This window comes from Numenius arquata, chromosome W (assembly GCF_964106895.1).
Source record: "Numenius arquata chromosome W, bNumArq3.hap1.1, whole genome shotgun sequence".
NCBI lineage: Eukaryota > Metazoa > Chordata > Aves > Charadriiformes > Scolopacidae > Numenius > Numenius arquata.
In genome coordinates this window covers 27,718,846-27,735,001 of record NC_133615.1, presented here as the reverse complement: position 1 = coordinate 27,735,001, position 16,156 = coordinate 27,718,846, and the positions used below count along the sequence as shown (strand labels likewise).

The window sequence follows — 16,156 nt, the reverse complement described above, 5'->3', positions numbered from 1 at the left end:
TAGATGGTTGGACTCGATGATCCCAAGGGTCTCTTCCAACCTGGATGATTCTATGATTCTATGATTCAGGTAGTTGTAGAGGGCAATGAGGTCCCCCTTCAGCCTCCTCTTCTCCAAACTAAACATGCCCAGTTCCCTCAGCCTCTCCTCATATGACTTGTTCTCTAGACCCCTCACCAGCTTGGTGGCTCTCCTCTGGACATGCTCCAGCACCTCAATGTCCTTCCTGTAGTGAGGGGCCCAGAACTGAACACAGCACTCAAGGTGAGGCCTCACCAGCGCCGAGTACAGAGGCACCATCACTTCCCTACTCCTGCTGGCCACACTATTCCTGATACAGGCCAGGATGCCGTTGGCCTTCTTGGCCACCTGGGCACACTGCCAACTCATGTTAAGCCGGCTGTCCACCAACACCCCCAGGTCCTTTTCTGCTGGGCAGCTTTCCAGCCTCTCTTCCCCGAGCCTGTAGCGCTGCCTGGGGTTGTTGTGACCGAAATGCAGGACCCGGCACTTGGCCTCATTAAACCTCATCCCATTGGCCTTGGCCCATTGATCCAACCTGTCCAGGTCCCTCTGTAGAGCCTTCCGACCCTCAAGCAGATCAACACTCCCACCTAACATGGTATCATCTGCAAACTTACTGAGGGTGCACTCAATCCCCTCATCCAGATCATCAATAAAGATATTAAACAAGACTGGCCCCAAAACTGAGCCCTGAGGGACACCACTGGTGACCGGCTGCCAACTGGATTTCACCCCAAATATATACTCAAAGATACTATCCCCAAAGAGATACTCTGCTCTTCAAACAACATGGGTCTTTCCTGACCTACAGAAGGCACGCAGTAGAAGGCGCCTAAAGTCAAAACTGAAATATCAGGAATAGACTCAAAAGGTGAGACTGAAAAATGATAAGTGATCTGACATAATAGATTTAAGCTCTACCAAGCAACTCACTAGGTACCACGCTGTCCTGGTTTCAGCTGGGAAAGAGTTAATTTTCTTTCTAGTGATTGCTGTGAAAGGAATGTTAATAATAGCAACAACTAAAAACAATAGGTGACATTTATACTATTCAAGGACTTTCTTTCAGCTTCCCATAGAAGAAAAGACAGAACAATGGAATGGCCAATGAAATTTTCCATACCATAGACATCATGCTCAGTATATAAATGGGGGTTAGCAGGGGGGCAGGAATCCACAATCACTGCTCAGGACAATGCCAATTCACTGGGCAGTGAGAGTCACTCATGTCATTCTTATTATTATTTTTCCTTTCTGTTATTGTTTCTATTAAACTGTCTTTATCTCAACCCACAAGGTCGGAGTTTTTCCTCCCTTTCCTGTCTTCCCCCCACCCTTCTTGGGGGGGGGAGGAAGGAGGGGGGGTGAGCAAGCAGCTGCGTGGTTCTAGTTGCCAGCTGGGGTTAAACCACAACAGTCCTTTTTGGCGCCCAACATGGGGCTTAATGGGTTGAGATAACAACAAACCTGATCAGAGAACGTTAGAACAAATTTGTCATAAGCACTCATTATATTGGGTTAATATTCACAATGTTGCTCTCAGGGTTGCGTCTTGTAACACATAACCTGCTCCCTGTTATGTTATGCTGTTTATCATCCCTGGGAAATGGCTCAAGATTATCATTTTGCTGTGCCTTGTAGTGCGGATTATTATATGATGAAATCGGGTGTGTTGTGGCTGTACTTGTTAATGATTAAGAATGATGAACAAGGCAAAACAGCAGCAACTGTTTCATCTTCGTACTTCATGAGCATAGCAGAAACTTTTAGCAATTACACTTTTTACCTTTTCCCCTCGGAGAACCAGTCTGTGGGGGGGACCTCACCCTTCTCCTCCAGGCTAATTACAACAGTGTTTGAGAATTTTGAATACCCTTTGGATGCTCAAACCAGCTAGGTTTTTTGAATGTGTTTCAGGTCTTGGTCTTGCTTAGGGTTAAGCATCAGCACATATGCAGGCACACTATTCCAACCCCCGTGATGAGCACTGCGGCTACTCCAACCATCACAACAAGCGAGCGCTGTAGCTGGTTCAACCAACCCATGCTGGTATCAGTTGCCTCTATACAGAACAATAGATACACAAAAAAATCAGTTTGCTTAGGAAGAAACAGAGGTAAGCACCTGATCCTTATCCCTGAGTGAGCTGCAAGATATACAAAAAGATTTCAGTAATCATCCAGGTGAGCAATCTGTCACCTGGCTGCTCTGATGCTGGGATAAGGGGGGCAGTAGCTTGGAATTAGAGGGTAGGGAAGCCAAGCAGCTGGGATCCCTGTCTAGGGAAGGGGGTATTGACAAGGCGATTGGAAAAAGAACATAAACTCTCAACCTCTGGAGGCAACTTCTGTTAGCCGTAAAGGAAAGGTATCCCTTCAAGGAAGATATTATACGTCACCCAGGCAAGTGGACCACCATGGAGAGAGGTATCCAGTACCCGAGGGAATTAGCTTTGCGGGAGCCGATTTATCATGGACCTGGACGACCCGCAGTCAACCACAGATCCAGATGCAGTACGATGTATCCAACCCATATGGCAGAAGTTTCTACAGAGCGCACTATCATCGTATGCCAGCGCATTGGCAACAATAAGCTGAGGAGATGCAGAGGCACCAACGGTGGATGCAACAGCTTGCCAACTCTGACAATATGAAGGAAGTCTTTCTACTTCCCTACGGACCTGCGTCTCAGCTGTGGAAGGACTGTCCAAGGAAAACAAAGGCCTGTTTGAAAAACCGTTCTGGGAGTTCCAGCAATTCAAAGAGGACAGGTCCTACACTCCACCCATACGGACCAGTATCTCAGCTATTAGGAATAGAATCCAAAGCCCTGGCCCCAAATACATCAGCTCAAAAGGCTGAGATTATAGCACTAACCCGAGCCCTGGAATTGGCCAAAGGAAAACGGATAAATATCTGGACAGACTCTAAATATGCTTTTGGGGTGGTGCATGCTCACGGGGCGGTCTGGAGAGAAAGAGGACTCTTATCTACACAAGGGAAACACATCAAACATGCTGAAGAAATTCTCAAACTCTTAGATGCAGTATTACTGCCTACCAAAGTGGCTATCATGCACTGCAAAGCCCACCAAAAAGGGAACACCGCTGTGGAACTGGGTAACACACTGGCGGACCGAGAAGCCAAAAGGGCAGCGGAAATGGGTAATGCAGAAATACAATCCTTGGTCCCAGATGGTAAGATACAAATTGACGACGAACCTAAATATTCTAGGGATGATCACAAATTGATCAAAGACTTAAATGGGAAAATTGAAGGGAAATGGGCCAAAACCCCACAGGGAAAAATAATAGTGCCTTTCTCGTTATTATGGGCAGTGGTCATGGCAGAACATAGAAAATCCCATTGGGGAACAGAGGCACTTTCCAGATACCTGAATAGGCTAATATGTGCTCAGAATCTATATGCCACTGTCAAACAAGTCACTCAGCAGTGTGAGGTATGTTTACAGAACAACCCTAAGACAGGCTCCAGAGTCCAATTTGGCCAGATAGGGAAGGGAAACTATCCGGGACAACAATGGCAAATTGATTTCTCAGAACTTCCAAGAAAAGGGGGGTTTCGATACCTATTGGTGTTAACTGATACCTTTTCAGGATGGCCAGAGGCATTTCCCTGTCAAACCAACAAAACAAGAGAAGTGGTCAAAGCATTATTGCATGAAATTATACCAAGGTTCGGGGTTCCCGCAGTAATTTCCTCGGACCGAGGATCTCATTTCACTGCAAGGGTTGTTTCGAAAGTAAGCAGATTATTGGGTATAGACTGGCAACTTCACACCCCATACAACCCACGATCGAGTGGTCAAGTAGAAAAGATGAATCACTTGATCAAAACGCAAATTGTGAAACTAGGCCAGGAAGCTAACTTGGCCTGGCCTCAATCACTACCCTTAGCCCTTCTCAGGATAAGAACAAAACCCAGAACCAAAGAAGGTTTGAGCCCCTTTGAAATACTGTATGGGAGACCATATAGTGTACAAGACGGAATATCCACAGAGCTGGGGAATGAAATACTAACAGATTACCTGATAAATTTACAAAAACAGCTCCGAGAGGTAGAAAAACTGGTTCTGGGAACAAGAGCTCGTGGGCTGGATGGACCAGTACACGAGATCGAACCTGGGGACTATGTATATGTTAAGTCTTTTACAGATTCACCACTGAAGCCAAAGTGGGAAGGTCCCTTCCAGGTACTGCTGACCACTCACACGGCCATAAAGATCAAGGAACAAGCCGCTTGGATCCATTGGACTCGCGTCAAGAGGGCTCCAGAACCCCAATGGACATCAACACAGACCGAACCCCTGAAGCTTCGCCTCCAACGAAAAGATGGACATTAGTGACACTGATAATCGTCAACATGCCGGGACTTTGTATTTCGGGGGGAGGGACATGGGATGTGAATACGTATATACGAAGTCTGGAAACATTGGTAAATGCTACTAATCTGTCAGATTGTTGGGTATGTACTACCCTACCTAAAGGGGAAATGAAATTACCTCTATATGGGGTGGCAGCAAGCAATTGGAACAATGCCAACGGAACCTGGCCTAAATTTTGGGCAAAAGGGGGGGATGAGTCGAATGGGTATTGTGAGTATGATGATAATATTTACCCCTTAGGACCCAGATTTGATTTACAAGTGTTGAAAGAAGAACTTGTTGTATTAATTAGCAGTAACAATTGTACCTGGGAACCTCGTGGTTACCTAACTTGGCTTGGCTTAAACAACTGTTTATGTTTCTAGTAGCAATACTTGTGTTAGGAATTTTAGTGTGTGCATTAACTAGATGTCTTATGTGTTGTACCAGGGGGGGCCAAAGACGAATACATTCAATGGAAGAAGCATCAGCTCCGTGAACGAGTGGAATCTGGGAAGTATTTTAGAAATCAGATGGAGAGGGGGAACGTGTTATAGGTGATTGTAAAAGAATTTACAAAGTTGAAAGAAAAGGGGGGACTTGATTCAGAAAACGAACGGTTACAGGTTGTTAGTGCGGATGTATTACAGTCTGGGAAAGAGCAAAAGCTCGGGGCCCCAGCATTCCAAGATAAAGAAATGGCCTTGTGTATAAGATAGCGGGAGCAGCTGCATGCTAAGGAGGTGCTGAGGAGGAACCTAACTGTCTGGGAAAGGTCCATTATAATAACCTGCCCACCTTAATGAATATGTATGCTTTTCACCATAAATGGACGCTTGCTTCACAAACCGGTGTGCAAGTTTGGTGGAGAGATCCCCCTTGCACCCAGCGCTGCAATAAACATACCTGCTTTATAACTCTCTGCGAGTTGTAAGGTTTGTTTCCGCGCGTCATGAGTAAGTAGGATGGAGAACCTACCTCAAACCTACAGATACATGAGTTGCAAGGAAAAACAACCAAGAGGAACAACCTGCTACATCACACACAAGTCTATGGGGCCAGATGAACTTGATCTGGCAAATGCTGTAAAAGACAATAAGAAAATGTTTCTATAAATACATGAACAACAACAGGAGGACTAAGAAGAAACTCCATCCTTTATGGGATGTGGGGGGAAAATATAGTGACAAAGGATGAGGAAAAGGCTGAGGTACTTAATGCCTTCTTTGCCTCAGTCTTTAATAGTAAGACCAATTGTTCTCGGGGTACCCAGCCCCCTGAGCTGAAAGGCAGGGACAGGGAACAGAATGAAGCCCCCATAATCCAAGGGGAAACAGTTAGCAAGCTGCTACACCGCTTAGACACACACAAGTCTATGGGGCCGGATGGGATCCACCCAAGGGTACCGAGGGAGCTGGTGAAAGTGGTCACCAAGCCACTGTCCATCATTTATCAGCAGTCCTGGCTAACCAGGGAGGTCCCAGTTGACTGGAAGATAGCAAATGTGACACCCATCTACAAGAAGGGCCAGAAGGAGGATCCGGGAAACTACAGGCCTGTCAGTCTGACCTCAGTGCCCGGGAAGGTTATGGAGCAGATAGTCTTGAGTGCCATCACACAGCACCTACAGGACAACCAGGTGATCAGGCTCAGTCAGCATGGGTTTATGAAAGGCAGGTTCTGCTTGACTAACCTGATCTCCTCCTATGACAAGATGACTCAGTAGATGAGGGAAAGGCTGTGGATGTTGTTTACCTGGACTTTAGTAAAGCTTTTGACACCATTTCCCACAGCATTCTCCTGAAGAAACTGGCTGCTCATGGCTTGGACAGGCATACGTTTCACTGGGTGAAAAACTGGCTGGATGGCCGGGCCCAGAGAGCGGTGGTGAATGGAGTTCAATCCAGTTGGCAGCCAGTCACAAGTGGTGTTCCCCAGGGCTCAGTATTGGGGCCTGTTCTCTTTAATATCTTTATCAATGATCAGGGTGAGCGGGTCAAGTGCACCCTCAGGAAGTTTGCAGATGACACCTAGTTGGGTGGGAGTGCTGATCTGCTGCAGGGTAGGAAGGCTCTACAGAGGGATCTGGACAGGCTGGATTGATGGGCCGAGGCCAATGGGATGAGGTTCAACAAGGCCAAGTGCTGAGTCCTGCACCTGAGTCGCAACAGCCCCATGCAATGCTACAGGCTTGGGGAAGTGTGGCTGGAGAGCTGCCTGGCAGAAAAGGACCTGGGGGTATTGGTCGATAGCAGGCTGAACATGAGCCAGCAGTGTGCCCTGGAGGCCAAGAAGGCCAACAGCATCCTGGCATGTATTAGAACTAGTGTGGCCAGCAGGACTAGGGAAGTGACCATCCCCCTGTACTCGGCACTGGTGAGTACTGTGTTCAGTTTTGGGCCCCTCACTACAAGAAAGACATTGAGGTGCTGGAGCGGGTCCAGAGAAGGGCAATTAAGCTGGTGAGGGTCTAAAGCACAAGTCTCATGAGGATCAGCTGAGGGAACTGGGGCTGTTTAATCTGGAGAAAAGGAGGCTGAGGGGAGACCTTATTGCTCTCTGCAACTACCTGAAAGGAGGTTGTAGCAAGGTGGGGATCAGTCTCTTCTCCCAAGTAACAAGCAATAGGACAAGAGGAAATGGCCTCAAGTTGCACCAGGCAAGGTTTAGGATGGATATTATGAAAAGTTTCTTTGCTGAAAGGGTTGTCAAGCATTGGAACAGGCTGCCCAGGGAAGTGGTTGAGTTGCCATCACTGGAGGCATTTAAAAGACATGTAGATGTAGTGCTGAGGGACATGGTTTAGTGGTAACTTGGCAGTGCTAGGTTAACGGTTAGACTTGATGATCTTAAAGGTCTCTTCCAACCTAAATGATTCTATGATTCTATGACTAGGGGCTCTTCCTGGAGAATGGCTGCTCCAGTTTCCAGTGGGCAGTTCCCCACACAAGGCAGAAAGATTTCTGAACCTCTTGGAGGAACTCCCGATTGGTATTTCCAGAAAGTGGAAGGATGTCCAAGGATCACGGAATCGTCAGAGTTGGAAGGGACCTCTAGAGATCATCTAGTCCAACTCCCCTGCTGAAGCAGGATTGCCCAGAGCACGTTACTCAGGACTGCATCAAGGCAGGTCTTGAAAATCTCCAGAGAAGTTTTTCCTCATATTTAAATGGAACTTCCTGTGTTCCAGCTTGTGCCCGTTGTCCCTCGTCCTATCGCTGGAAACCACTGAAAAGAGTCCAGCTCCATCATCCTTCAACCCACCCTTTAGGTACTTGTAAACATAGATAAGGTCTCCCCTCAGCCTTCTCTTCTCCAGGCTAAAGAGCCCCAGCTCTTTGAGCCTTTCCTTGTAAGGGAGATGCTCTAATCCCTTAATCGGGTGATGCTTACGCTATTCAAGGACTTTTTTTCAGCTTCCCATAGAAGCATAGACAGAAGGATGGAACAGCCAATTAAATATTCCATACCATAGAAATCATGCTCAGTATATAAATAGGGGTTAGCCAGGGGGTGGGAATATGCGATCACTGCTCGGGATGGTGCCAATTCACTGGGCAGTGAGAGTGACCCATGTCATTATTATTGTTATTATTTTTTTTCCTTTTCTGTTATTGTTTCTATTAAACTGTCTTCATCTCAACCCACGAGGTTTTTTTTTCCCCTCCCTTTTCCCTCCTTTTTTCCCCTCTTCCCCCCCCCCCCCTTGGGGGGAGGGGTGGGGGGGTGAGCGATTAGCTGCGTGGTTCTAGTTGACAGCTGGGGTTAAACCACGACACACACACCAAAGACATTTTTGAGATCTCCACTACACAAGCAGCCTGCAACAGACTAACAGAAAAGATATCACATCCCAATGTAATAAACACAAAAATATAAATAAAAAAACCCACAAACAAACAAAAACCTAATACTAAGAATTTACAGCATCAACATACACATTAAGAAATTGAGTTAAATTAAAAGAGAACCCCCCAAACCCTCAGGGGAAACCCTCATTCTTGCTGTATCAGCAGCCATCGGTACCTTTCGCTGCTGGAAGCTTCCCAGGAAGCAGTGACAAATTGCACTTGCAACTTTGTCCACTTTCACTTTCTAGATGTAAACGGACCAGCATGTCAAAAGACAAATATTCCCACCAGCTCCTGCCTCCCATACATCTAATGTTGCCTAATTTCTACGACAAATTCAAAACACAATAAAAAACCCCAAATCTAGAAACCACAATCATTGCATGAATAGTTGCAACATTTATGCATTTATTTATAAATATCAACACACTGAGGACAAATAACTCTCAGGGGGAATGACAGATGACCCCAAAAACGTTCTGCAAGATATTTGCAGAGAGAGGAAAAACTCTTCCACCAGCAAAGTTGCAGATGCTATAGAGAAAAGGGGGGGGGGGGGAAGAAAGACTGACAAACTAAAAATATTTGTCAATAAGAAATAAAGGAAAACATGCATTAACTCATATATACAAAAAAAATCAGAGCGTGAAATAAGAAAAATAGATGTTGGTAGGCAGAGAAACCAAGCAAGAAAGAGACAAAAAGGAAATCCTGAAACGCATCCCCAGCAGAGCTGCCCCAAAAGCCTCTGCTGCCGCGCTTTCACATCCCCCATTGAACCATAACAGCACAGGATCTGGGCTCCCCCTGCACCCTGACAGCAGTCACGGGAAAGAACCAGCTCCCCTTCCCTGTGGCCACCTCCTGCTCACACTGACAAGCACAACAAAGCCCTCAGGAGAAAGTAAACAGAAAGCAAAACTGAAAAAGGAAACAGATTTTTTTAATTACTCTTTCTGGGGGGGGGGGGGGGGGGGGGGGGGGAATTCTTGTTAAGTACTTGCTTAATTGAGATCCAAAGGTTTCATTTTTTTGCCTTTCTTGTGCAAGAGTTAAACTGGTCCATCTATCTGTGATCCTAATTCTACATTTCTTGCCACCACAAGCATTTCCCAAGTCTGAATACCATCTGTGTCTGTTTAATAAATCAGTGCAGCTTGATGAACCAAATATTTATGGGTGATGACAGCAAACATTACCTTCCAGTGCCTCCAAGGTCAGCAGCCAGCTGTGGGGCAAGATTCTCAGAGCAGAGTCAGTTGTTGGAAGACTGCAGAGATCCCAGCACCGAATATTAACTTCTCTGTGCTGTCCTGTCATTCACAGTAGCCAGAAGCACCAGCCAGTAGGAGAGAAGGCTGAATCTAGACTGATAAGCATCAAAAACGCTCCCCTCTTTCAGAGGGGCTTGCATACTATTTTCTGCACTGTGGAGCACAGACCCTTCCCTTGGCACTGCTCAACCTGCCAAGAAAGTCCCACCAGTCTGGTGTGGCATCTCCAGAGAAGCATCTCCTGGCACCTGCACCACAGCTGGGCTCACATGCAACTAAGAATGCAAGAAGAGACCCCAAAAGCAGGTCACATATGGAGAGAGCAGAATCCTGGGTCACCCTCTTCCGCTTAAGCATCTCACCATGCAACTTGGATGTGGGGTGCTGACCTTGTTCAACAGGACAAGCTATGGGAAGTTTTATTCCCAGAAACATAAGCAGGCAAACAAATTGGATTACTGAGCCACTGAGTACCTGGCTACAGTTTTACTTAGATTGGCATATGCTTTTGCCTTGTAACCCAAATTTTATGAGGGCAGAGTGCCAGGTAGCCAGGAAAAGAAGGTTTTCTGTTCACCTTTATAAAACAAATTCAGCACCTCATGTGGCTTTATGTTCTGCATGTGCCCTCTCATAATACTGACTGTATGTAGGGATGTTATAGCAGCATCGAGTCCTCACCTCAGTCATTTGCCACAGCACGCTCACAACCAAAAGATTTGATCTGCTTAAACAATCCTAGCCCACAGTTTAAGGTCAGTTACACAAATGGCATTGCTCCAGGAGCAGCAAGCGAATGCCTCGTCACCACACCACCGCAGAAGTCAGTGGGTCACACTCATTGTCCGTGCTCTTGAGCCAGGGAGCATCCAGCTTCAGACAGGGCAGCTGTTAACACTCTTGCGTGGGGACAGAAAGCTGGGGACAGGCTGGAAGCTGAATAAGAAGTTTCCCTTGGCCAGAGGCCACCTGCACACTCCTGAAGCTGTTCCCCTCCCTGGTTGCACAACTAAGCAGGGCCCCACCAGCACAGGGCCAAGCAGGTGCCCATCTCCAGCTGCACACAGGTCAGTACTGCAGTGCCCATGGTTTGACAGAGAGGTTTTTCCTGCCTCAGCTCTATGTCCCAGGCTGATAATGGTAAAGCAAGAGAGTTTCCAGATGGGGCCAGACCTCTGAACTGCTTAGTATAAACCCTTACAACACAGCTGTGTTACTTTGACAATTTTTTGCCCCAAAACTGCAGGTCAGTGCCCTCAGAGCTCGGGCAAGAAAGCAGATTACAGGAACACTCATGTACATTAGGCTAACAACTACCAGGTTCGCTTCCATTACTTTTATTTTCAGTTTGACTTCACACGATGCTACAGAAAACACCATCACTGCAACAGCTGTAGGAAATGTAGCAAGAAATATTGAGTTGGAAACAGTGGCATCCTGAGCCATCCAAGTATTTCTTCTATAACCTGTCCATTTTCACTCAGTTTTTGCATTTGTCTGCCACCTCATCACAGAAAAGGCAGCTACAAGCAGCTACATAAGACCTAAAACCAAACAGAACTACTTGGTCCTCTTCTGTACAGCAAGCTGCCAACCCAACAGCCTTGTTAAGCTTCGACCACGGGAGTCAAGCACTAAAGCAATTTCAGATTCCCACATGAGAAAATTGACATCACACTGATGTTTCTGTACTTTCCTGGGAATTCCTATGCTGAAATATTACTAGATTCTGCCCCCAAGTCAACCTTCATTCCAGGATCAGGCCTGATTAAGAGGAAAAAAAAAAAAACCAAGACAAGTTGTACGGCTTGAAATCAGGCTCACTGGGTGCATGTTATACAGATAGGATAGTCTGTCTTTTTTCTGGGCAGAAATAGATAACTCTGTTCTTATTTATATCTGTACAAACACACTGACTTCCCTATTTAGACAAAATAGGAAGAATGACTCCAAATGTGTGAAACTTAAGTTTCCCTATAGCGTCTAATACTTGCTGAAGGAGCCAAAGATACTTGGCAATATTGCACCTAAAGTTTACTCCAAATCATACATCTCCTCTTAGGTCTCTGCTTTAAAGAAGCAGCTGACACTTGAAATAGTCCTACTGCAGGTATAGCTGAGGATGCTGGTACCTGAACCGGTAAAGCTCTAACACAGCTGGTTCTACCAGCTTGCCACCCTCAGCAGCCTGAGCACCAATCACCACTGGGATGCCCAGGCACAGCACCACCTCCTCAACCAGCTCCAGCACCACATCCAGCAGATTGAGCAATGCATGCCAGCCAATGGCATACTCTTCAAAGGCCAAGGGCCCTGCAACCTGCTGCTCTTCATCAACAAATACTTCCATCCTGTTTTAGACCGGCTGATGAAGGAGAGGCATGGCAGAGATCACTTTGTTTAGGCTGAGTTCAACTACTCTTGCCACTTCAGGCATTTTTCATAACAACTCTCTCATTGCACTGCTTGAAAACACCTTACAGCACAAACTATTCCAGGGCAACACAGACAAGGTATGAATCCTCACATTTTCTTTTGTTCAGCCTTACTCTTGGACTTAATGGTCAGATTAATAATTTTTTTTTTCTCCATGTGCTTTACTGTAGTTATTTTAGATTAAGTATTACCCAATTCATTTTTTCTCTCCATTTGCTGTCACTACATGTAAATAACATCAGTAATTCTCAGCTCCTGGCCCCTCAGAACCAAACCTCCCCACCAAGAGGCATGCTCTGCTCCAGGCACCCTGCATAGCCCTGTGGTACAGGACATGGAAAAAGCACTCCTGCCCATAGAGCAACAAAAAATTGGAGATGGGAAGCGCAGGCTGATAAAAGTTGAACAGCACTCCTAAAAAAAGATTTTTGTCTCCTACCAGTGTAACCATGTCTCTCCTGGCCCCAGAACTGCAAATATTTTGTCATTTTGGTGCTCTGAAAATAATCCCATGCATTTCAGTCAACAATTCTTCCAAGGATGTGCTCAACTTTATTTTTTTTAATTCAGGATGTGCAGCTGGACAGGGTTTTGTCTGGGACATCCCTGTACTCACCTTTGACTATCTGACTCTAGCTTTCCCCACACTCCACATGGAAGACCTGGTACTACTGACTCGGACCTTTAACTATGGCATTCATCCAGTGATACTTCTTTTCCAGATCACTGCTCATTGCTCCATTTCTGCCTCTACAGATACGTTGCATCCCTTAATCCTGTGACTTTTCTCAGTTACATACTACCAAACTTTCATTCCAAGTTCCTTACCTAGTTTTCTGAAAACAAAATTCTTTACCTTTCTGCAATTGAGGCTGAGGCTCTTTGTGAATCTAACTCTCAGCTTCTCTCACATGCCATTTACGTTCTGGATCCAGGTAAGGAAGAAAACTTTGTACGCTCTCCCTCCTGCAGCTCATCTGCATTTGTTGCTGTGATGCATAGCAAAGATCTCTACCTATGAGCGCCTCCAAAATCTATCAGATGCACCTACTGGCTGCCAATTTGTGCACTTGATGTTCAACCCTACCTCTTGGTAAAAGAAAACATTCACACTCAGATTTCAACTAGATTTGATAAGATGTCATGCTGTTGCTACAACAATTAAAAATTTCTCCACTCAAAAGCACAGAGCACACTTGCTTCTATTTACAGAATTTGCAGATGGATGAATGCACGATGCAACAGTTGCTCTACATCACCTAGAGAAACCATTTGTGGATATTTAAAAAAACCACAATATAGAACATAAGGGTAAGATCTTAATCACCATCAAATGAACTAATTTGTGTTGCACAAATGATCAACACTGAAGAGAACTTGTTTAAAATTAAATAAACCAAGCCATTTACTTACCATTGGCAGCCTGGATTGAAGCATCTGGAGATCATCATAACCATAAATCTGCTTAAGGACAGAAAAATAAAACATCATTATAACATTTTTTCTCTGTGACCAATTTAGGTCTTTAAACAGAGTTTGACCTAGGCCCAGCCTATTTTAAAGGTGTACAGCTATACATCGCGTTGTGCCATCATAGTGTACTGTAGCATTTTAAGGCTAGTAGAGCTAAGCTTAAAATGGCTTATTGTGGGAGAATGGCTAGCTGAGAAGGGTCACGTAGACATGATCCAGCTGGCCGAGCAAAAGCTTGAGAAACATCGGATTCAGCCCCCGTAACTACTGGGCTGGTAAGGACACCTCGTCCTTGACTATAATTGTTGTATGATAACAGGGAGGTTGCAGCTGCTCAGGCATGGGAAAAGAGGATGAAAGTAACTGTAAAGAAGGAACCAAGGGCGGAGTTGATCTTTCTAAGAACTAACCAATCATGAGCTTAACTTTTGTAATATGTATGAGCTAATTATGTTAGAACATAAAAGGCTACTGTGTGAATCAATAAACGAAGCTTGCTGATCACTCATATTGAGTGGCCCTGTCTTCCCTCCGTCGCGACAAATGGCGCCCGAACAGGGACCCTACAGAGGGCTGAACCTGCGAGCCACGGTCAACGGAGTCTCAGTGCTGGTCCTGTAAGCAGCGCAGGAGGCGAAAGGGATTAAAGGAAAAGGTCCCCGCGCCCGAGAGCGAAAGGGATTAAAGGAAAAGGTCCCCGCGCCCTGGAGCACCTATAGAGAGTGTCCTGCCGGCTACGCGCCGCCGAAGTCTGGAAGGCTGCAACAGCGCGCTGACGAAGGTATGAATAGACAAGCGGCGTATGATTTGCTCAAATGCTTTTTAGAAAAGCGGAGCATTCAGGGTATAGATAACGAAGGTATGAATAGACAAGCGGCGTACGATTTGCTCAAATGCTTTTTAGAAAAGCGGAGCGTTCAGGGTATAGATTGTAAAAGGGAGTTGCCTGGGTTATCAGCGTATGGAGTAGCGAGAGGTTGCTTTGATAATCCAGATACGGTTTTTGAACACGAGGAATGGCGTAAATATGGGGATAAATTGTTTGACGAAGTTATATGCGATAATAAATCAGCCAAAAAGTTGATAAAGCCGTGGCGGGCAGTCGCTAACGCCCTGTTGCAACACCGAGCTGAAAAAAAAAAAAAAAAAAAAAAAAGGAATCCCTTCATATATGGGTATTAAGCAAGGAAGAGAGGAGCCATTTGGCCTATTTATAGATCGAGTAGCAGACGCCATACAGGCGGCCGGGGTGCCCGATCATCTCAGAGGCACTATACTAAAGCAGTGTGCTATACAAAATAGTAATCCGGCCACACGCAACATCTTGGCTACATTGCCAGGGACATGGACTATCGAGGAAGGACTAGAAAGGATGGCTCAGGTACCGGTAGGGCCACAGGCAATGTTAGTTGAGGCAGTAAAGGAACTAGGGAATAGTTTAAAGGAACACGCGCAGGCTACGCAGAGTCAAGTTCTTGCAGCCCTTGCTCCTTTGCAAGCCTCCGTTCAACGATTAAATGCTACTGGATCATCTCGCCCACGATGCTACCGTTGCGGCGCTGCTGGACACATCAGACGGAACTGCGACGCTGGCTCAGTATGGTGCAGAAACTGCCGGTCGGACAACCACAATGAGACTGCATGTCGCGCTTCTAAACCGGGAAACGGACGATTCAGCGGGAAAAGCCGCCCCGCGCCGACACAAAAAGCGGCTGCATATCCGGCAGCACTCAATCCCTTCAGCTCAGACCAGCCACAAGCGGAAGCCTCGGCTTGGACCTGGCAACAGCAGTAGATTGTACCCTGTTGGACTCAAAGCCTGTCAGCATTGCTACCGGCACACAGGGACCAATCTGTATCAATGGACAAGCTGTCGGAGCACTACTTATAGGCCGTTCATCAGCCACCATGCTGGGACTTAATGTGTTGGTGGGACTGATTGATAAGGATTACCACGGTGAGATCCAGATCATGGCCCACACGTTATTTCCAGCGCTCTTCATCGCTAAAGGCACCAAGGTGGCGCAATTAATTCCCCTACCACATCTTGCGGGAGCCCTTCCACCGCTGCAAGAGCAGCCACGAGGGCAAGGAGCCTTTGGATCTACAGGACAAATGGCCTTACTAACTGTCGGCTTGCGCCAAAGGCCACAACGCCCGGTTGCTGTGCAATACGCCAACCTAACTATATCACTTGTTGCTCTTCTAGACACTGGCGCTGACATTTCCATAATCAGCACGCATAAGTGGCCGGCTCAATGGCCGACCTACGCGAGCAGCGCCACGGTCGCGGGAGTAGGAGGATTGACCCTTGCTCGCAAATCACCCCTTCTACGATGGACCATAGGGGACAAGGTACCATCTGGGTTCCCAGCCGTTGGGTAAGGCCTGCCATCGACCACCCTGAAGTCGCCGCTGAAGGTGACCCGACTAATCACCGTAAACCAACGGACTGAGACCGCTGCGCCTGAGTGTGAACCACGAGGTCGCAAAGACAGAAATTAATTGTACAGTCTGTGGGGTCTGTAACCCCTAGGTATTATGTGCATGCTATTTGCTTAGAAGTTGAAACAGAGAAAATGGTTAATTTAGGTATAGAAAGCTTTATAGTAGTTGCCTTAGTTGTAAGCATAAGAGCCATCCCATATAGCGAGATGTTTGACCCACGAGAAAATGTGTGGATAACTTTAGCTCGGTCACTCAACACGACCAGCT

At 46.3% G+C, this 16,156-nt stretch overlaps 1 protein-coding gene across 4 annotated transcripts in view; it reads right to left on the bottom strand.

Annotated features, from left to right (window-relative positions):
• LOC141476620 (ubiquitin-associated protein 2-like) overlaps positions 1-16,156 on the bottom strand; it is a 110,255-nt gene that overhangs the window by 14,553 nt on the left and 79,546 nt on the right. For 2 of the 4 annotated variants that reach the window (XM_074165394.1, XM_074165390.1), the window contains one exon: positions 13,382-13,432. In XM_074165394.1, coding sequence (XP_074021495.1) covers positions 13,382-13,432 — 51 coding nt within the window. The remainder of the gene's footprint in view (positions 1-13,381; positions 13,433-16,156) is intronic. The other 2 variants (XM_074165391.1, XM_074165393.1) reach the window with 1 other exon arrangement.